General features: G+C 44.9%; 1 protein-coding gene across 1 annotated transcript in view; it reads right to left on the bottom strand.

Annotated features, from left to right (window-relative positions):
• Positions 1-444: 444 nt before the first annotated feature.
• The window catches only part of trpm7 (transient receptor potential cation channel, subfamily M, member 7), a 175,455-nt gene continuing 153,502 nt past the window's right edge, over positions 445-22,397 (bottom strand). Inside the window, 13 exon segments of the mRNA XM_084337584.1 lie at positions 445-1,382; positions 6,274-6,380; positions 6,567-6,618; positions 8,559-8,675; positions 8,678-8,707; positions 8,710-8,762; positions 11,315-11,397; positions 12,294-12,577; positions 15,698-15,763; positions 15,870-15,914; positions 17,617-17,670; positions 21,350-21,378; positions 21,490-21,527. Coding sequence (XP_084193710.1) covers positions 1,258-1,382; positions 6,274-6,380; positions 6,567-6,618; positions 8,559-8,675; positions 8,678-8,707; positions 8,710-8,762; positions 11,315-11,397; positions 12,294-12,577; positions 15,698-15,763; positions 15,870-15,914; positions 17,617-17,670; positions 21,350-21,378; positions 21,490-21,527 — 1,083 coding nt within the window. The 3' untranslated portion in view covers positions 445-1,257.

Here is a 22,397-nt window from a genome sequence, read left to right as displayed (position 1 = left end):
AATTTGTGTATTTTATATTAGGACATTGATCTTATGCTTTGATTGTACAGCACTTTGGTTGGCTCTTGAGTTTTTAAACGTGCTTTATAAATAAATTACTTGACCACTTGACTGGGAAGACTGCTGTGCTGTTCTCCTGACACATGACAGTTATGTTCAGTGAATCTGTGGCCCTCAAACCCATCCGCCGACTTGTCTGCTCCTCTCAAGACGTGTGCCTCCTGTTCTGCGATACATGAGCAGCATTCTGAGGGAAAGTGAGGCTGAGATTATAACTAAATAAAAAACTATTACTCGAGGCTACTCTTCCATTTAGTTGCAAGTTGAAAAGGCTCCTTCCTAGTCTCCGTTGCTGAGATCCATCACATCAAGAGTTGCCAACATATCAGGACTTCAGGCAATGCAATACAACTGCTAACAAAGGAGAAACAAATCTTTCCCCATATATTTTATTAGATTAAAATGATATACAGTACAAAATGTATACAGTAATACCCTTAGTTTCTCAGTTCCTGCATAAAGTATTTGTATCTGCTCAGCTCGTGCCAGATAACAGGTATCTATAAGATACACTAGATTGTAATTTGCTCAAAACAATAGTCGATGACAAAGATATAGCAAAAGTACCTTTGTAACATTACAAACTATCAGCAATTTTTGGTGGACACATTTCATGAATTCAATACAATAAAATTACATACATTGTACTGTAAAAGTTGCATTGCAATCTGCCCATATTTTACAAAGATTTTTTCAAATTCATGTATATCTTTTCATTACGCTTGAACCAAAAAAAAAGTGTCATGTTACATGTCTATACATTTATAAAAAATGATGTCGACATATAGCTACTGCATGACGCGTGGCAGACAGGATCTCAGCAGGCGTCGCCACCTGCAGGACACACGAGGCAACTTCTCATAGTTCAGAATAAATAAATACTAGACCCTCTGCAGTGATATTGTACCTGTTGATAGTCATTTTCATATATATATATATATATATACACACACACAAACACACTCATAACATATAAACTTGTAAAAAATATCTTTTAAAACCCCTCATTTACATATTAAAACTGTCATTGTTATTGATTTGAGTTTGACACAGCATGGTGTCGGGTGGGACAAACCAACAACGTAACACAGTCTCTCTGCATGCATCGTCTCCATGGCGACGCAGGCTCTTCCAGTTGATTGGCTGTGGCGTCTCTATGCAGTAGCTTCCTCCTCTGTGGATGCGTCTCCTGCTCCTTCACAGCATCAGCCTGATGGACTGGCGCGACTCCTTGACCCCCGTGACCCCACTGCCTCCTGGGTCACTGGGATCCTCTTGTGGGAAGCTCAGTTTATCAGGCGTGTATTCATTCCGCTTCAGATCTGTTCACAAAAAAAAAAAAGTGAGTCAGATCCAAGATTGCTCAATATGGACCAAGGCGCCACCTGCTGGACACGTCTGGAACCACATGGCGTCGCTGGCTTGCCAATGCTAAAAATACAGTTTGAAACCGTCTGTACACAGTAGGCTATGTGTGCTAGCAGAGCTAGTCTCCAGTCGCGAGTCACGGTGAACATGTGCGGTGGTTTGTCCACCAAAAAAGCGCCAAAAGATAGAAAAGAAACTAGCAGAGCCAGAACTGTTCAACTCCCCTGGAGCCACAGCCAGCAGAGAAGCCGGTTTACTTTCACTTTCAAACCAGCTGCAGCCTGAGAACTGGAGTGTGAGGGGCTGTAACACTAAAGATGGAGCCTGAGAACTGGAGTGTGAGGCTGTAACACTAAAGATGGAGCCTGAGAACTGGAGTGTGAGGGGCTGTAACACTAAAGATGGAGCCTGAGAACTGGAGTGTGAGGCTGTAACACTAAAGATGGAGCCTGAGAACTGGAGTGTGAGGGGCTGTAACACTAAAGATGGAGCCTGAGAACTGGAGTGTGAGGGGCTGTAACACTAAAGATGGAGCCTGAGAACTGGAGTGTGAGGGGCTGTAACACTAAAGATGGAGCCTGAGAACTGGAGTGTGAGGCTGTAACACTAAAGATGGAGCCTGAGAACTGGAGTGTGAGGCTGTAACACTAAAGATGGAGCCTGAGAACTGGAGTGTGAGGCTGTAACACTAAAGATGGAGCCTGAGAACTGGAGTGTGAGGCTGTAACACTAAAGATGGAGCCTGAGAACTGGAGTGTGAGGGGCTGTAACACTAAAGATGGAGCCTGAGAACTGGAGTGTGAGGCTGTAACACTAAAGATGGAGCCTGAGAACTGGAGTGTGAGGGGCTGTAACACTAAAGATGGAGCCTGAGAACTGGAGTGTGAGGGGCTGTAACACTAAAGATGGAGCCTGAGAACTGGAGTGTGAGGCTGTAACACTAAAGATGGAGCCTGAGAACTAGAGTGTGAGGGGCTGTAACACTAAAGATGGAGCCTGAGAACTGGAGTGTGAGGGGCTGTAACACTAAAGATGGAGCCTGAGAACTAGAGTGTGAGGCTGTAACACTAAAGATGGAGCCTGAGAACTGGAGTGTGAGGCTGTAACACTAAAGATGGAGCCTGAGAACTGGAGTGTGAGGGGCTGTAACACTAAAGATGGAGCCTGAGAACTGGAGTGTGAGGCTGTAACACTAAAGATGGAGCCTGAGAACTGGAGTGTGAGGGGCTGTAACACTAAAGATGGAGCCTGAGAACTGGAGTGTGAGGCTGTAACACTAAAGATGGAGCCTGAGAACTGGAGTGTGAGGCTGTAACACTAAAGATGGAGCTGAGAACTGGAGTGTGAGGCTGTAACACTAAAGATGGAGCCTGAGAACTGGAGTGTGAGGGGCTGTAACACTAAAGATGGAGCCTGAGAACTGGAGTGTGAGGGGCTGTAACACTAAAGATGGAGCCTGAGAACTGGAGTGTGAGGGGCTGTAACACTAAAGATGGAGCCTGAGAACTGGAGTGTGAGGGGCTGTAACACTAAAGATGGAGCCTGAGAACTGGAGTGTGAGGGGCTGTAACACTAAAGATGGAGCCTGAGAACTGGAGTGTGAGGCTGTAACACTAAAGATGGAGCCTGAGAACTGGAGTGTGAGGGGCTGTAACACTAAAGATGCAGCCTGAGAACTGGAGTGTGAGGCTGTAACACTAAAGATGGAGCCTGAGAACTGGAGTGTGAGGCTGTAACACTAAAGATGGAGCCTGAGAACTGGAGTGTGAGGGGCTGTAACACTAAAGATGGAGCCTGAGAACTGGAGTGTGAGGGGCTGTAACACTAAAGATGGAGCCTGAGAACTGGAGTGTGAGGGGCTGTAACACTAAAGATGGAGCCTGAGAACTGGAGTGTGAGGCTGTAACACTAAAGATGGAGCCTGAGAACTGGAGTGTGAGGCTGTAACACTAAAGATGGAGCCTGAGAACTGGAGTGTGAGGGGCTGTAACACTAAAGATGGCGGCAACGACAAAGAATTGATGCAAAATAAACATACATGTTGTTGTTTAAATTTTTTTTTTTAAATATATATATTTCTTTAATACTAATAAAAATATCGATAATTATCTATATGAAACGATATGATTTTTCTTTTGTGATAAAATCGCCCAGCCCTAGGCTGAACCTCTCTGCTCACATCGCCGCAATGACCAGGACCTGCAATGTCAGAAGGATGAATGAATGAATGAATGAATGAATGAATGAATGAATGAATGAATGAAAACTTTATTTAACAGATTGCAGAATGGGTACAATACAGTACGGCTCAATACATACAATTGTTAAGGGGATGCAGACCTGAGAAAGACGTTTGTCTTGTTTCCATCAGGGTCCCCCATTTTCAATTCATATAGACATTTATGACATACACAACATACATGACATTTATGGCATAGGGACATATAGGTATTTAGTACTGATACATTTGTGACATAAGCGGTATTCAAGGATCCGCCCCTTCCTGACAAAAGAAGCCACCCAACTCCTCGTCCAATCAACAGGCATGCCTCTTCAACTCATTCAGAACGCAGCCGCCCGCCTGATCTCAAACCTACCAAAGTCGGCCCATGTCACCCCACTTCTCAGGGACCTGCACTGGCTCCCCATCGCCGCACGGATCCGCGTCAAGGTCCTCGACCTGGCATATCACGCAGCGAAGGGAACGGCTCACGTCGACCTCCGGCCAATGGTCTCTAACTACACACCCTCAAGACCCCTCCGCTCTACATCTTCTAACTACACACCCTCAAGACCCCTCCGCTCTACATCTTCTAACTACACACCCTCAAGACCCCTCCGCTCTACATCTTCTAACTACACACCCTCAAGACCCCTCCGCTCTACATCTTCTAACTACACACCCTCAAGACCCCTACGCTCTACATCTTCTAACTACACACCCTCAAGACCGCTACACTCTACATCTTCTAACTACACACCCTCAAGACCCCTCCGCTCTACATCTTCTAACTACACACCCTCAAGACCCCTACGCTCTACATCTTCTATACACACCCTCAAGTCCCCTCCGCTCTACATCTTCTAACTACACACCCTCAAGACCCCTACGCTCTACATCTTCTATACACACCCTCAAGACCCCTACGCTCTACATCTTCTATACACACCCTCAAGTCCCCTACACTCTACATCTTCTAACTACACACCCTCAAGACCCCTCCGCTCTACATCTTCTAACTACACACCCTCCAGACCCCTCCGCTCTACATCTTCTAACTACACACCATCAAGACCCCTACGCTCTGCATCTTCTTTTTTTCTACTTTTTCTCCCATTTTCTATTTTTCTCCCATCCCAATTTCGTATCGTCCAATTCTACCCTCCCCTGTCTCGAACGTTGTTAGACCATGCCTCCCACAAGCCGGCTGCAATGTGGACGAAGCCTTACATCACGTGTCCCCTCCGGTACTCGAGGTAGCAGCCGTCGCATCTTTTCACCTGCACAGCGCGATCTCTCAGCGTCGGGGGTCTGCGTTTGGAGGGCACGCCGCCCCATCGCTTCCTGATTCTGCTGCGCAGGCGCACAAACAGACCTGTAGGAGTCGCTGTCCACAACGTCCTATCCCCACCCATCAGCTTCCCACCCCCTAATACTGCCAATTGTATTAGTATGAACGACCAGCCAAGCTGATAGCAATGCGGAGAGCTGGGCTCGAACCCAGCGTCTCCTGCATTGGTGGTGAGCGCCTTGCCCACTGCACCACCTAGCCGCCCTACATCTTCTAACTACACACCCTCAAGACCCCTACGCTCTGCATCTTCTAACTACACACCCTCAAGACCCCTCCGCTCTGCATCTTCTAACTACACACCCTCAAGACCCCTCCGCTCTGCATCTTCTAACTACACACCCTCAAGACCCCTACTCTCTACATCTTCTAACTACACACCCTCAAGACCCCTACACTCTGCATCTTCTAACTACACACCCTCAAGACCCCTACTCTCTATATCTTCTAACTACACACCCTCAAGACCCCTCCGCTCTGCATCTTCTAACTACACACCCTCAAGACCCCTACACTCTGCATCTTCTAACTACACACCCTCAAGACCCCTCCGCTCTGCATCTTCTAACTACACACCCTCAAGACCCCTCCGCTCTGCATCTTCTAACTACACACCCTCAAGACCCCTCCGCTCTGCATCTTCTAACTACACACCCTCAAGACCCCTACACTCTACATCTTCTAACTACACACCCTCAAGACCACTCCGCTCTACATCTTCTGGCTGCACCAGACCCACTCCTATCCGAGCTCCGGGAGGGTCATCAAAGACAAGCCCACCACGAACTTCCCACCAGTTAGGACCGCCGAATCCCGACCAATCTTTTGCATGTCGACTAAAAACACACGTCTTCTATACTAATATGTCTTATGTCTATGCACTCACTGCAGCACCCACGTTTCAGCACTGTTTGATGAACATTGTTACTCAGCTGAAAGAGTTGTACCCTTCCTGCTGACTTGTCGTACAGAACTTTGCGCTTCAGCTAATGACAACATTTAAATGCAACTGTTGCATTAGATGATTAAGAGCAGCTCATGGTCCAACATCACTTAAATGTTGCATTAGATGATTAGCCCTTTCACTGCCGCACTACGAAAACGGTTAACCCTTTCACTGCGACAATTCACAGAAGGTTAACCCTTTGACTGCCACACGACAGCCGGTTAACCCTTTCACTGCCACACAACCATTTCATGGTCGGTTGTGTGATAGTAAAGGGCTAACCTTCTGTCGTGTGGCAGTGAAAGGGGTAAGAGTAACCTCACTTACCGGGAAGCTTGAGTTTCCGACAGCATGAGTTGCAGTGATGTTTGGCACGGAAGTTCCTAATGGCGTCATCCCCCAAGTTAGCCGGTCCAAAGATCATATCATACGACCTGCAGGGTTTACAGTGACGTCAAGAAAACATATAATATAGCAACACAATAAATGCAAAAATAATTTTTTTATTAATCAAAGGAAATGTAGACTGGGATGAAATGGTTAGGGACTTAAAGGTTTATACTGTCCAAACGGACACCAATGTATTGAGTTATAAACTGTCCAACAGATAGGACACTTACCCCTTCTCACCACTTTTTATGACCGATGGATCTGTTAGAATCTCCCCAACCCCTACAGTAAGGAAGACAGACACACAGGACATTACCGTTAAGTTTACTGTGAAACACATTTACCATCACAGAAGAGACAAAATGGTGCATATCTGCTGTACAGACAGGTCTTGGTTGAGCAGTCCTGAAACAGACTGTTAGATTAACATGAGTCTACAGTAAATTACCTCTGAAACAGACTGTTAGATTAACATGAGTCTACAGTAAATTACCTCTGAAACAGACTGTTAGATTAACATGAGTCTACAGTAAATTACCTCTGAAACAGACTGTTAGATTAACATGAGTCTACAGTAAGTTACCTCTGAAACGGACTGTTAGATTAACATGAGTCTACAGTAAATTACCTCTGAAACAGACTGTTAGATTAACATGAGTCTACAGTAAGTTACCTCTGAAACGGACTGTTAGATTAACATGAGTCTACAGTAAATTACCTCTGAAACAGACTGTTAGATTAACATGAGTCTACAGTAAATTACCTCTGAAACAGACTGTTAGATTAGCATGAGCCTAAGAGTTGCCTCTTATTACCTTAATCCGACTTGTAAATATGTTAATTATTGTTATAGTCAGATAGTCATTATTTCCAATGCTGTGTGAAAAAAACTACAGTTTTGCCGGAGGGGAGTGGCTAAGTACTTTCGGTCTCTAGTTTCGATGACGGAGACGGGCAGAGATGACAGCTGTCACCAAATCCACTCTAAAGAAGAGACAACGGACATGGATCCAGTACTTTGTCGGCAGTGTGAAAATTATGCCGGGGAACATTAAATATCTTTGGAACAGTTTGTGTTATTGTATCTGAATCGGGAGAATCTCGTCGCGCTGTCAACTTACCGCCGCCTAACGCCTTGCGGATGCTATTGCACTCCATTTGAAACGATGTGGTTTGTTTTCTGGGCCGAGCTGCGGTGTGGGGGCGGGGTCTAAATACTCCGGCAAGACAAGTGCTTATAGGGATGGCATCGACGAGGGTCCCCGCCCCCCATTCATGTTCTTTGGTGGATAACGTTGGACACACGATCGCGATCAGTATTTCGAATGGCGATCAGATAATTGGATTATTCTTTTTGCAGTACATCATAGACAAGGTAGTGACAATGTTATAAATCTTGCGTTGATCCGATCATTTCCCCCCGCGATCGTTGCATGCATGATGAAACATAATACAGATAATCTAGTGTTGATTTCAGATTGATTATTGATCCAGGCGAGAAATGGCACGATTTATAATGAAATGCAGTAAAACGCTGTTTGGTGTCGTTTCCCGGGATTACACAGAATCACTCTAAAACTATACTCATATTCACCACGGTATAAAACGGAACTGTATGGATGAAAAAATTATCTGTTTTCTTGCATCTCGACCGGAAGAAACTCACTGACAATCGACGCCGTTATTAGATCGATAGCTATAATATTTAATATAGTTTTAGCACTGCAAACACCGGAATTTATCCCCATTGAACAGAGCGCTGGCACACAACGGCCATACGCCCCATAGCTACCTCTGGCGCTGAACCTGTTAAGATGCTTTATGACATCCGTCCTTCATGCATCCTGATGTCCTGTGTGGTGAGAGACCCTGTGGTCTCCAGGTGAGGAGGACAGTGTGGTGAGAGACCCTGTGGTCTCCAGGTGAGGAGGAGGACAGTGTGGTGAGAGACCCTGTGGTCTCCAGGTGAGGAGGACAGTGTGGTGAGAGACCCTGTGGTCTCCAGGTGAGGAGGACAGTGTGTGAGAGAGCCCTGTGGTCTCCAGGTGAGGAGGACAGTGTGGTGAGAGACCCTGTGGTCTCCAGGTGAGGAGGACAGTGTGGTGAGAGACCCTGTGGTCTCCAGGTGAGGAGGACAGTGTGGTGAGAGACCCTGTGGTCTCCAGGTGAGGAGGACAGTGTGGTGAGAGACCCTGTGGTCTCCAGGTGAGCAGCTCAGGTACCTTGCAGGTCCAGCACCAGTAGCTCTCCCCTGGTGTACTCGTAGGTCCAGTGGCTGAAGGCCAGCATGGTCTCCTCCAGCAGGTTGGTGGGTACGATCTCATCGCCGTTGTTGTTGTGAACTTCCTGAACTCCCCGGTGATGCATTCTCTATAGCGAACCACTGACCTGCAGAGTGACAGTACAGCAGGAACACCTCCAGAAACCTGCCGGCGGGAGAGAAGGGGCGCAAGTTCAAATCATTCCTACATTGAAACCAGGGCTGTCAAATGATAACAAAAAATTGCATGATCTGCTTGCGTTAATCACTGTAACACACATTTAAATAATGAGCCTGTAGAGGCTGCAGTCATAAAGAAACGGTGGGGGAAAGTAATCACTGTAACACACATTTAAATAATGAGTCTGTAGGGGCTGCAGTCATAAAGAAACGGTGGGGGAAAGTAATCACTGTAACACACATTTAAATAATGAGCCTGTAGAGGCTGCAGTCATAAAGAAACGGTGGGGAAAGTAATCACTGTAACACACATTTAAATAATGAGTCTGTAGAGGCTGCAGTCATAAAGAAACGGTGGGGGAAAGTAATCACTGTAACACACATTTAAATAATGAGTCTGTAGAGGCTGCAGTCATAAAGAAACGGTGGGGGAAAGTAATCACTGTAACACACATTTAAATAATGAGTCTGTAGGGGCTGCAGTCATAAAGAAAGGGTGGGGGAAAGTAATCACTGTAACACACATTTAAATAATGAGTCTGTAGGGGCTGCAGTCATAAAGAAAGGGTGGGGGAAAGTAATCACTGTAACACACATTTAAATAATGAGTCTGTAGGGGCTGCAGTCATAAAGAAAGGGTGGGGGAAAGTAATCACTGTAACACACATTTAAATAATGAGTCTGTAGAGGCTGCAGTCATAAAGAAAGGGTGGGGGAAAGTAATCATTTGTCAAGAGGAGTCTGCAATAACGTTGAATGGTGATCCATTTTGTTCTCCGATGTAACAATATCTTTGTTGGCAGAATCTTTGAGCTACTGCTACGTAGCATAATTAGCGTTGCTCGTCCGTAACGTTACTAGTTGCTCTGCTGGCCATTCATCATCGCATCGCTTATACAACTAAAACAAACAGGTTATGGTTACCTGGGAGAGTAGGGTTATGGTTGTTGTACTGTATGGTTACCTGGGAGAGTAGGGTTATGGTTGTTGTACTGTATGGTTACCTGGGAGAGTAGGGTTATGGTTGTTGTACTATATGGTTACCTGGGAGAGTAGGGTTATGGTTGTTGTACTGTATGGTTACCTGGGAGAGTAGGGTTATGGTTGTACTGTATGGTTACCTGGGAGAGTAGGGTTATGGTTGTACTGTATGGTTACCTGGGAGAGTAGGGTTATGGTTGTACTGTATGGTTACCTGGGAGAGTAGGGTTATGGTTGTTGTACTGTATGGTTACCTGGGAGAGTAGGGTTATGGTTGTACTGTATGGTTACCTGGGAGAGTAGGGTTATGGTTGTACTGTATGGTTACCTGGGAGAGTAGGGTTATGGTTGTACTGTATGGTTACCTGGGAGAGTAGGGTTATGGTTGTTGTACTGTATGGTTACCTGGGAGAGTAGGGTTATGGTTGTTGTACTGTAAGGTTACCTGGGAGAGTAGGGTTATGGTTGTACTGTATGGTTACCTGGGAGAGTAGGGTTATGGTTGTTGTACTGTATGGTTACCTGGGAGAGTAGGGTTATGGTTGTTGTACTGTATGGTTACCTGGGAGAGTAGGGTTATGGTTGTACTGTATGGTTACCTGGGAGAGTAGGGTTATGGTTGTACTGTATGGTTACCTGGGAGAGTAGGGTTATGGTTGTTGTACTGTATGGTTACCTGGGAGAGTAGGGTTATGGTTGTACTGTATGGTTACCTGGGAGAGTAGGGTTATGGTTGTACTGTATGGTTACCTGGGAGAGTAGGGTTATGGTTGTTGTACTGTATGGTTACCTGGGAGAGTAGGGTTATGGTTGTTGTACTGTATGGTTACCTGGGAGAGTAGGGTTATGGTTGTACTGTATGGTTACCTGGGAGAGTAGGGTTATGGTTGTACTGTATGGTTACCTGGGAGAGTAGGGTTATGGTTGTTGTACTGTATGGTTACCTGGGAGAGTAGGGTTATGGTTGTTGTACTGTATGGTTACCTGGGAGAGTAGGGTTATGGTTGTTGTACTGTAAGGTTACCTGGGAGAGTAGGGTTATGGTTGTACTGTATGGTTACCTGGGAGAGTAGGGTTATGGTTGTTGTACTGTATGGTTACCTGGGAGAGTAGGGTTATGGTTGTTGTACTGTATGGTTACCTGGGAGAGTAGGGTTATGGTTGTACTGTATGGTTACCTGGGAGAGTAGGGTTATGGTTGTACTGTATGGTTACCTGGGAGAGTAGGGTTATGGTTGTTGTACTGTATGGTTACCTGGGAGAGTAGGGTTATGGTTGTACTGTATGGTTACCTGGGAGAGTAGGGTTATGGTTGTACTGTATGGTTACCTGGGAGAGTAGGGTTATGGTTGTTGTACTGTATGGTTACCTGGGAGAGTAGGGTTATGGTTGTTGTACTGTATGGTTACCTGGGAGAGTAGGGTTATGGTTGTACTGTATGGTTACCTGGGAGAGTAGGGTTATGGTTGTACTGCATGGTTACCTGGGAGAGTAGGGTTATGGTTGTACTGTATGGTTACCTGGGAGAGTAGGGTTATGGTTGTACTGCATGGTTACCTGGGAGAGTAGGGGATGGTCTTTGGCCTCATTTGGTTGAAGGCAAACGTCAGTTTCTGAGCAGCTCGCTGCTGTTGAATTTCCTGGAATGAGAGGCAGGTATATAATAATATAAACACTGTTGACATCAAGATACTATTTCATATTAATAAGTTAGATACATACTTCTTACACTGTTTAAAGTTTAAAGATACTCTCATATTAATAAGTTAGATACTTCTTACACTGTTTAAAGTTTAAAGATACTCTCATATTAATAAGTTAGCTACTTCTTACACTGTTTAACGTTTAAAGATACTCCCTTTCATATTAATAAGTTAGATACTTCTTACACTGTTTAAAGATACTCTCATATTAATAAGTTAGATACTTCTTACACTGTTTAAAGATACTCTCATATTAATAAGTTAGATACTTCTTACACTGTTTAAAGTTTAAAGATACTCTCATATTAATAAGTTAGATACTTCTTACACTGTTTAAAGATACTCTCATATTAATAAGTTAGCTACTTCTTACACTGTTTAACGTTTAAAGATACTCCCTTTCATATTAATAAGTTAGATACTTCTTACACTGTTTAAAGATACTCATATTAATAAGTTAGATACTTCTTACACTGTTTAAAGATACTCTCATTAATAAGTTAGCTACTTCTTACAGTTTAACGTTTAAAGATACTCCCTTTCATATTAATAAGTTAGATACTTCTTACACTGTTTAAATATACTCTTTCATATTAATAAGTTAGATACATACTTCTTACACTGTTTAAATATACTCCCTTTGATATTAATAAGTTAGATACTTCTTACACTGTTTAAAGTTTAAAGATACTCTTTCATATTAATACGTTAGATACATACTTCTTACTGTTTAAATATACTCCCTTTCATATTAATAAGTTAGATACTTCTTACACCGTTTAAAGATACTCCTTCATATTAATAAGCTGGAGACAGAGAGGTGGGCTCCTCACCCTGAGACAGAGGTGCAGCACCGTGTCCTCCTTGTAGATGCTCTGCCAGGTCTGGACCACCTCGGGCAGGAAGGACTTGACTATATACAGGTGCCCCGGCTTCAGGATGTCGTACTCCGACCAGGTGCAGAGCACCTTGAGGGCCCGCCTCAGACCGCCGCCCATCTCCTCCTTGCTGAGGAACTCGATCTTGGCACAGAGGCCGCGCTGGGCCCAGGAGGACATGCTGTTGTTGATGGTGTTGGGGGAGCTCTCCTCCAGGCGGTAGACCGTCACTGGCTCCCCTGCAGGGACACGGCCGGGGGGTCAGGTTGTACAGTGACCAGCCTCTAGCTACTAGGGCTGTACCGAATGTCATTTTTTAACATTCGAAGCGTCTATTGAAGTATTCGAACGAAGCTTCGAATGTCTGTCGTCATATTTTATGACAATAAAAAAATATATATTATTTAAAAAAAAAAATTATTTAAATATCCTCAAACGAAATCCTCAGTTTGAATAAAGTGTTTCATCCGATTAAATGTATTTTTTTTTATTAAATCAACTTTCTTTAATGAATATAACTCATCAGTTTCATCAATATAAATAATCCAATAAGGGCACGGTTGGTACGAAAGTGATGGTGACGTCTTGATGGAGCGCCGAGCGGATGCAGACTATAATAGTATAATACTATACTGTAATATTAGTGTAGCCTAATCTTTATCTGCAACTGTGAAGAAAAACCCCATTGGTTTAAACAGAATGAATAGACACAGAAAAAATTTAAATAAGAAAATAAATATAAAAAATTTAAAAATCAAATGTTGATTTAGAATTCAAATGTCAACATTATGAACAAAGCTTCAAAGCTTCGAACTATTCGATACAGCCCTAGTACTACCCTCTCTTCAGGTTGTACTACCCTCTCTTCAGGTTGTACTACCCTCTCTCTTCAGGTTGTAGCTACCCTCTCTCTTCAGGTTGTAGCTACCCTCTCTCTTCAGGTTGTACTACCCTCTCTCTTCAGGTTGTACTACCCTCTCTCTTCAGGTTGTAGCTACCCTCTCTCTTCAGGTTGTAGCTACCCTCTCTCTTCAGGTTGTAGCTACCCTCTCTCTTCAGGTTGTAGCTACCCTCTCTCTTCAGGTTGTACCTACCCTCTCTCTTCAGGTTGTAGCTACCCTCTCTCTTCAGGTTGTAGCTACCCTCTCTTCAGGTTGTAGCTACCCTCTCTCTTCAGGTTGTACTACCCTCTCTCTTCAGGTTGTAGCTACCCTCTCTCTTCAGGTTGTACTACCCTCTCTCTTCAGGTTGTAGCTACCCTCTCTCTTCAGGTTGTACTACCCTCTCTCTTCAGGTTGTACTACCCTCTCTCTTCAGGTTGTAGCTACCCTCTCTCTTCAGGTTGTACTACCCTCTCTCTTCAGGTTGTAGCTACACTCTCTCTTCAGGTTGTACTACCCTCTCTCTTCAGGTTGTACTACCCTCTCTCTTCAGGTTGTAGCTACCCTCTCTCTTCAGGTTGTACTACCCTCTCTCTTCAGGTTGTAGCTACCCTCTCTTCAGGTTGTACTACCCTCTCTCTTCAGGTTGTAGCTACCCTCTCTCTTCAGGTTGTAGCTACCCTCTCTCTTCAGGTTGTACTACCCTCTCTCTTCAGGTTGTAGCTACCCTCTCTCTTCAGGTTGTAGCTACCCTCTCTCTTCAGGTTGTACTACCCTCTCTCTTCAGGTTGTAGCTACCCTCTCTCTTCAGGTTGTAGCTACCCTCTCTCTTCAGGTTGTAGCTACCCTCTCTCTTCAGGTTGTAGCTACCCTCTCTCTTCAGGTTGTAGCTACCCTCTCTCTTCAGGTTGTAGCTACCCTCTCTCTTCAGGTTGTAGCTACCCTCTCTCTTCAGGTTGTAGCTACCCTCTCTCTTCAGGTTGTACTACCCTCTCTTCAGGTTGTAGCTACCCTCTCTCTTCAGGTTGTAGCTACCCTCTCTCTTCAGGTTGTAGCTACCCTCTCTCTTCAGGTTGTACTACCCTCTCTCTTCAGGTTGTACTACCCTCTCTCTTCAGGTTGTAGCTACCCTCTCTCTTCAGGTTGTACTACCCTCTCTCTTCAGGTTGTAGCTACCCTCTCTTCAGGTTGTAGCTACCCTCTCTCTTCAGGTTGTAGCTACCCTCTCTCTTCAGGTTGTAGCTACCCTCTCTCTTCAGGTTGTACTACCCTCTCTTCAGGTTGTAGCTACCCTCTCTCTTCAGGTTGTACTACCCTCTCTCTTCAGGTTGTAGCTACCCTCTCTCTTCAGGTTGTACTACCCTCTCTCTTCAGGTTGTAGCTACCCTCTCTCTTCAGGTTGTAGCTACCCTCTCTCTTCAGGTTGTAGCTACCCTCTCTCTTCAGGTTGTAGCTACCCTCTCTTCAGGTTGTAGCTACCCTCTCTCTTCAGGTTGTAGCTACCCTCTCTTCAGGTTGTACTACCCTCTCTCTTCAGGTTGTAGCTACCCTCTCTCTTCAGGTTGTACTACCCTCTCTCTTCAGGTTGTAGCTACCCTCTCTCTTCAGGTTGTAGCTACCCTCTCTCTTCAGGTTGTACTACCCTCTCTCTTCAGGTTGTACTACCCTCTCTCTTCAGGTTGTACTACCCTCTCTCTTCAGGTTGTACTACCCTCTCTCTTCAGGTTGTACTACCCTCTCTCTTCAGGTTGTAGCTACCCTCTCTCTTCAGGTTGTAGCTACCCTCTCTTCAGGTTGTACTACCCTCTCTCTTCAGGTTGTAGCTACCCTCTCTCTTCAGGTTGTAGCTACCCTCTCTCTTCAGGTTGTAGCTACCCTCTCTCTTCAGGTTGTAGCTACCCTCTCTCTTCAGGTTGTACTACCCTCTCTCTTCAGGTTGTAGCTACCCTCTCTCTTCAGGTTGTAGCTACCCTCTCTCTTCAGGTTGTAGCTACCCTCTCTTCAGGTTGTAGCTACCCTCTCTCTTCAGGTTGTAGCTACCCTCTCTCTTCAGGTTGTAGCTACCCTCTCTCTTCAGGTTGTAGCTACCCTCTCTCTTCAGGTTGTACTACCCTCTCTCTTCAGGTTGTAGCTACCCTCTCTCTTCAGGTTGTAGCTACCCTCTCTCTTCAGGTTGTAGCTACCCTCTCTCTTCAGGTTGTAGCTACCCTCTCTTCAGGTTGTAGCTACCCTCTCTCTTCAGGTTGTAGCTACCCTCTCTCTTCAGGTTGTAGCTACCCTCTCTCTTCAGACTGAGCAGCTGGTCTGTAGTGTAGCAGACTCTATGATGGACTGGGCAGCTGGTCCTGGGTCAGAGGGAGGACTGAGCAGCTGGTCTGTAGTGTAGCTGTAGCAGACTCTATGATGGACTGGGCAGCTGGTCCTGGGTCAGACTCTAGGGATGGACTGAGCAAGTCTCTATGCAGTACAAGGGCTTACCTCTAGGGGGCACTGGGGTGAAGGGAATACTCTGGGACAGCCTCATCAGGTTATTACGCTCCACAGCTACAGGGAAACACACACACAGTTCAGGTGACACTAGCAGCTAGAGGGAGTTAACAGTAGGCGTAGAACTACTGACAATCTACATCACTACAGTGACGCGTCTCACCTGAATACTGGTAGCTCTCGTTGGGTTTGAAGGGGGAGCTGATGGCTGCAGAGAGGAAGGAGAGAAGAAGAAGATGAAGAGGTTGGCTACATTAACACCCGATGGCATTTGCCGACTGCGCTTGCACTAATCAAAAGGCCTTTTCTATCAAGACACAAGAATTCAAGTGTTTGCGATCGGTTCCGTCTCCATCTGGACAAGGCCCAAGTGTGTCATGCTTCTAATACACCAGTCATGGGTGTGATCTCGCAGCACCAGAGTGCATCTACTGAGGTTGTGACACTGAAGGATCTGAAGCCAATACTCCAGTGTTTCCATTTGTACTCCTAGGAACAGAGTTAGTTGGCTGTTGCTAGTCTTTGAGGCTCTTCAGCATTTCTCTTATTCTGATCTTTTCTTATAGAGATGGTAGGGGTATGCAATCACTGACGCACTGCACTACATAGATATGAACGCACTGCACTATAGATATGAGCGCACTGCACTACATAGATATGAACGCACTGCACTACATAGATATGAACGCACTGCACTACATAGATATGAACGCACTGCACTACATAGATATGAACGCACTGCACTACATAGATATGAACGCACTGCAGTACATAGATATGAACACAGTAGGGGTGGACGGTATGGTCTAAAATTTATATCACGGTATAATTTGAAGCATAGACGGTAACGGTATATATCACGGTATCAGTGTTTCCGTTAGAATAATTTTTTTTGCCTGATAGGCAGGCTATATAAAGAATGACATCCTCAAGGCATGTAGATTTATAATATTTTAACTTAAAACTAGGCTACTTTTGCGTATACAGACATTATATTCCAAATAAAATAAGTCCAGAGTCGAGACTCCGTGCTGCTCCCATTGCCAACAGCGGGGCTGGATTCTGGATTTTGCTAGAAGCATATGCAGCTGCAGAGCCGCAGAATTGGAGTATTGCACAGTGCAATTCAGCCATTGGCAATTCAGCCGTTGGGTGGGGGGCGCTGTTGAGCGGGCCTGTGACCAGACCTGAAAGTGCCCCTGGCTCTGTGGCTCTGCAGCTGCATGCTATTCGCAAATCCACTGCTGCAGCCGTCCTCCCGCTGCAGCCGTCGTTATCATAACACTACACACATATCGTAATGTTTACAGCAAACTGTAGTTGATCACCAGGTATGTTTTATTAACGTAGAATAATTCATATAAGAAAAACGATAGGGAAATCTCTTACCTTTCTCCACTGGTTAAAAATGCCAGGAACTGAAATTGAAACTTGCTGTGCGCCGCGGTGATATGTGTTTATTATGAAATGACAATTGCGTGTTGACACGCCCAGTGCGCGAAGCCTCCTAAATAACTTTTTCCAGTTTGCACATATCTATTATCTATGACTAATTCTATCTATTTTTAGGGGCAAATGCGAGTGAAATAGTCGCGCTGTGGTTACATGACGTCATTGCTATTTTAGAGCTGCACTACCGGTTACACGGTATAGTCAAAATCCATACCGTAGAGCAAATTCATACCGTTTATACCGTATACCGTTTATACCGTCCACCCCTAGAACACACTGCAATATACAATACATGGTCTGGGTGGGTGGTCTGAGTGGGTGGTCAGGGTGGTCTGGGTGGGTGGTCAGGGTGGTCTGGGTGGGTGGTCAGGGTGGGTGGTCAGGGTGGGTGGTCAGGGTGGTCTGAGTGGGTGGTCTGAGTGGGTGGTCTGAGTGTGTGGTCAGGGTGGGATACTCACAGTCCTTCCTGGACCCCAGGTGGGCGTGTCGCGATGTGTAGAGACAAGCTGCAGCTACAGGAAGAAACCAGCATGAGGCTACTGAAGCAGCAACACACTATGAAGCTACTGAAGCAGCAACACACCTGAAGCTACTGAAGCAGCAACACCATGAAGCTACTGAAGCAGCAACACACTATGAAGCTACTGAAGCAGCAACACACCATGAAGCTACTGAAGCAGCAACACACCATGAAGCTACTGAAGCACCAACACACCATGAAGCTACTGAAGCACCAACACACCATGAAGCTACTGAAGCAGCAACACACCATGAAGCTACTGAAGCAGCAACACACCATGAAGCTACTGAAGCAGCAACACACCATGAAGCTACTGAAGCACCAACACACCATGAAGCTACTGAAGCAGCAACACACCATGAAGCTACTGAAGCAGCAACACACCATGAAGCTACTGAAGCACCAACACACCATGAAGCTACTGAAGCAGCAACACACCATGAAGCTACTGAAGCAGCAACATGAAGCTACTGTAACACCAACACACCATGAAGCTACTGAAGCAGCAACACACCATGAAGCTACTGAAGCACCAACACACCATGAAGCTACTGAAGCAGCAACACACCATGAAGCTACTGAAGCACCAACACACCATGAAGCTACTGAAGCAGCAACACACCATGAAGCTACTGAAGCACCAACACACCATGAAGCTACTGAAGCAGCAACACACCATGAAGCTACTGAAGCAGCAACACACCATGAAGCTACTGAAGCAGCAACACACCATGAAGCTACTGAAGCAGCAACACACCATGAAGCTACTGAAGCAGCAACACCATGAAGCTACTGAAGCAGCAACACATCATGAAGCTACTGAAGCAGCAACACACCATGAAGCTACTGAAGCACCAACACACCATGAAGCTACTGAAGCACCAACACATCATGAAGCTACTGAAGCACCAACACACCATGAAGCTACTGAAGCAGCAACACACCATGAAGCTACTGAAGCACCAACACACCATGAAGCTACTGAAGCACCAACACACCATGAAGCTACTGAAGCACCAACACACCATGAAGCTACTGAAGCACCAACACACCATGAAGCTACTGAAGCACCAACACACCATGAAGCTACTGAAGCACCAACACACCATGAAGCTACTGAAGCAGCAACACACCATGAAGCTACTGAAGCAGCAACACACCATGAAGCTACCACCAACACACCATGAAGCTACTGAAGCAGCAACACACCATGAAGCTACTGAAGCACCAACACACCATGAAGCTACTGAAGCACCAACACACCATGAAGCTACTGAAGCAGCAACACCATGAAGCTACTGAAGCACCAACACACCATGAAGCTACTGAAGCAGCAACACACCATGAAGCTACTGAAGCACCAACACACCATGAAGCTACTGAAGCACCATCACAGCATGAAGCTACTGAAGCAGCAACACACCATGAAGCTACTGAAGCACCAACACACCATGAAGCTACTGAAGCAGCAACACACCATGAAGCTACTGAAGCAGCAACACCATGAAGCTACTGAAGCAGCAACACACCATGAAGCTACTGAAGCAGCAACACACCATGAAGCTACTGAAGCAGCAACACACCATGAAGCTACTGAAGCAGCAACACCATGAAGCTACTGAAGCAGCAACACACCATGAAGCTACTGAAGCAGCAACACACCATGAAGCTACTGAAGCACCAACACACCATGAAGCTACTGAAGCAGCAACACCATGAAGCTACTGAAGCACCAACACACCATGAAGCTACTGAAGCAGCAACACACCATGAAGCTACTGAAGCAGCAACACACCATGAAGCTACTGAAGCAGCAACACACCATGAAGCTACTGAAGCACCAACACACCATGAAGCTACTGAAGCACCAACACACCATGAAGCTACTGAAGCAGCAACACACCATGAAGCTACTGAAGCACCAACACACCATGAAGCTACTGAAGCACAAATACACCATGAAGCTACTGAAGCACCAACACACCATGAAGCTACTGAAGCACCAACACACCATGAAGCTACTGAAGCAGCAACACACCATGAAGCTACTGAAGCAGCAACACACCATGAAGCTACTGAAGCAGCAACACACCATGAAGCTACCACCAACACACACACCATGAAGTTACCACCAACACACACACACTATGAAGCTACCACCAACCAGGGGCGTATCTAGACCCAGCACTTCAGTAGGGCACAGAAGGGCACCAACAACTACGAAGCGGGAGCGCGTAGCGCGACCGCGGAAAAAATTTGGCCGGTTTTGGCCGGTTTGTGGGCGAAAATGGGTGGATTTTGTAACTATTTTTTTTTAACTTTATTTCGGTTTTATGGTTAGGTTAGGGTTATGTTATTTAATTATTTTGGGGAGCCAGCCCCCCAAACTCCTGAAATGCATAGAAATCTATGAAATAAATAAAACAATCTGACATTTATATTAATTAAAAAGAGCTAGCCACCCAAACCCCTAAAATACATAGAAATCTATGCATTTTGGAACAGTTACTATATATATAGTCAATAAAGCATTTAGTCATACTTAAAGTTTAAAGTGCTTTACTTGCATTGAACATTGCATTGAACATTGAACATTGAGGAGACATCATTAGAAAGCACAATGTATGTTTCCATAGTTACGCAGATGACACACAATTGTACATCTCCGCTGAACCAAATGATCACACAGCTATAAACTCCATTTCCGCCTGTCTCTTAGCAATAAACAAATGGATGACGAACAACTTCCTAAAATTAAATGAGGGCAAAACTGAAATCCTACTAGTCGGTCCTATAACAAAAAGAGAAATGTTACAGAGCAATATGGGGCAACTTACTCCTTGGATCAAACCCGAAGTTACAAGTAAGTGATCATCTACTACTGGTCTATTGAAGGTTCCAAGCCACAGTCTAAAGAAAATCAGGGATGCAGCCTTTGCTAACTATGCACCAAAGTTATGGAACACACTACCTATGGACATTAGGGAAGCTAGATCTCTTAATATTTTCAGAAATAAGCTAAAAACGTACCTCTTCACCATAGCCTTCTAATACACCCCGCTGTTGATTGTACTGTAGCACTATTTTACTCTGGCCATTCTATTGCATAATTTTACTATCTATTCTACTATTCTATTATTGCACTGTATTATTGGTGTGCAAACCAGTCAACTTACAAAAAAGAGCCTGTTGGAGGATTTCAACAAGATAAATGCAGTGCAAAATATTTCACTATAATATTTCAAAGCGAAGTAAAAAATATTATAATAATTATTTGATCATGTTAAATGATCATTTGATCATGTTAAAAAAGGGAAAATAAAAAACATTTGTTAAAAAAAAAAAAAAAAAAAAAAAACATTTTTTTTATTTATTTTTTCATCACTGGGGCACAGATGATCATCACTAGGGCACGTGCCCTAGTGATAGTGGTCTAAATACGCCTCTGCCACCAACACACACACACACTATGAAGTTACCATCAACACACACACACACACACACTATGAAGCTACCACCAACACACACACACTATGAAGTTACCATCAACACACACACACACTATGAAGTTACCATCAACACACACACACACACACACTATGAAGCTCCCACCAACACACACACACCATGAAGCTACCACCCACTAGCTTACTACTAGGTACTGCTCCTACCATTCAGAGCATCCTCCCCAGGGGCCCGTCTGAGAGAGAGAGAGAGAGAGAGAGAGAGAGAGAGCATCACATTAAGATTGTGTACCCCTTGCTCCGATTAGGTTATAGTATGTAGTGCCATGTGTTTGTGATCCACTTACAGGCTGCTGGCTTGGGCTGACTTGACCTGGACCCTCTCCTGGTCGGACGAGACACAGGGAACAGGTTAAGGTAAAGCAGTTGGACTTAGGGCTGGGCGATATGGCCAAAAATGATATTGCGATAACGATATCGATAACAATATCATATCACTCGATAAAAAAGAAAATATAGTATACATTTTTTTTTAATTTATTATTAAACAGATGTATGTTTATTTTGCAGCAATTCTTTGTCGTTGCCGCCATCTTTAGTGTTACAGCCCCTCACACTCCAGTTCTCAGGCTCCATCTTTAGTGTTACATCCCCTCACACTCCAGTTCTCAGGCTCCATCTTTAGTGTTACAGCCCCTCACACTCCAGTTCTCAGGCTCCATCTTTAGTGTTACAGCCCCTCACACTCCAGTTCTCAGGCTCCATCTTTAGTGTTACATCCCCTCACACTCCAGTTCTCAGGCTGCAGCTGGTTTGAAAGCGAAAGTAAACAGGCTTCTCTGCTGGCTGTGGCTCCAGGGGAGTTGAATAGTTCTGGCTCTGCTAGTTTCTTTTCTATCTTTTGCCGCTTTTTTGGTGGACAAACCACCGCACATGTGCACCGTGACTGGAGTCTAGCTCTGCTAGCACACATAGCCTACTGTGTACTGACGGTTTCAAACTGTATTTTAAATTAGAATGCAAACAAAATAAATGGAGAAAAATTCATCTCAATTTGGTCAGTATTGTCATTTGGACAAGCAAAGCCATTACTTTAAGTTGCAGGCAAGAAAGACAAGTCTGTCCACTGTCTCTGGTTTTAAAGCTGCCCTGTTGCAGGTCACAATCTTTTTTTAAATAAAATATCTGATTTTTTTTCTTTCCGATATCGATTATTAAAATATATCGCGATAATTATCGTTATCGTTACATCGCC

Source organism: Notolepis coatsorum, assembly GCF_963971535.1.
Source record: "Notolepis coatsorum genome assembly, chromosome: 20".
NCBI lineage: Eukaryota > Metazoa > Chordata > Actinopteri > Aulopiformes > Paralepididae > Notolepis > Notolepis coatsorum.
The sequence above is the reverse complement of the archived record's forward strand: the minus strand, read 5'-3'. Positions and strand labels throughout refer to the sequence as shown.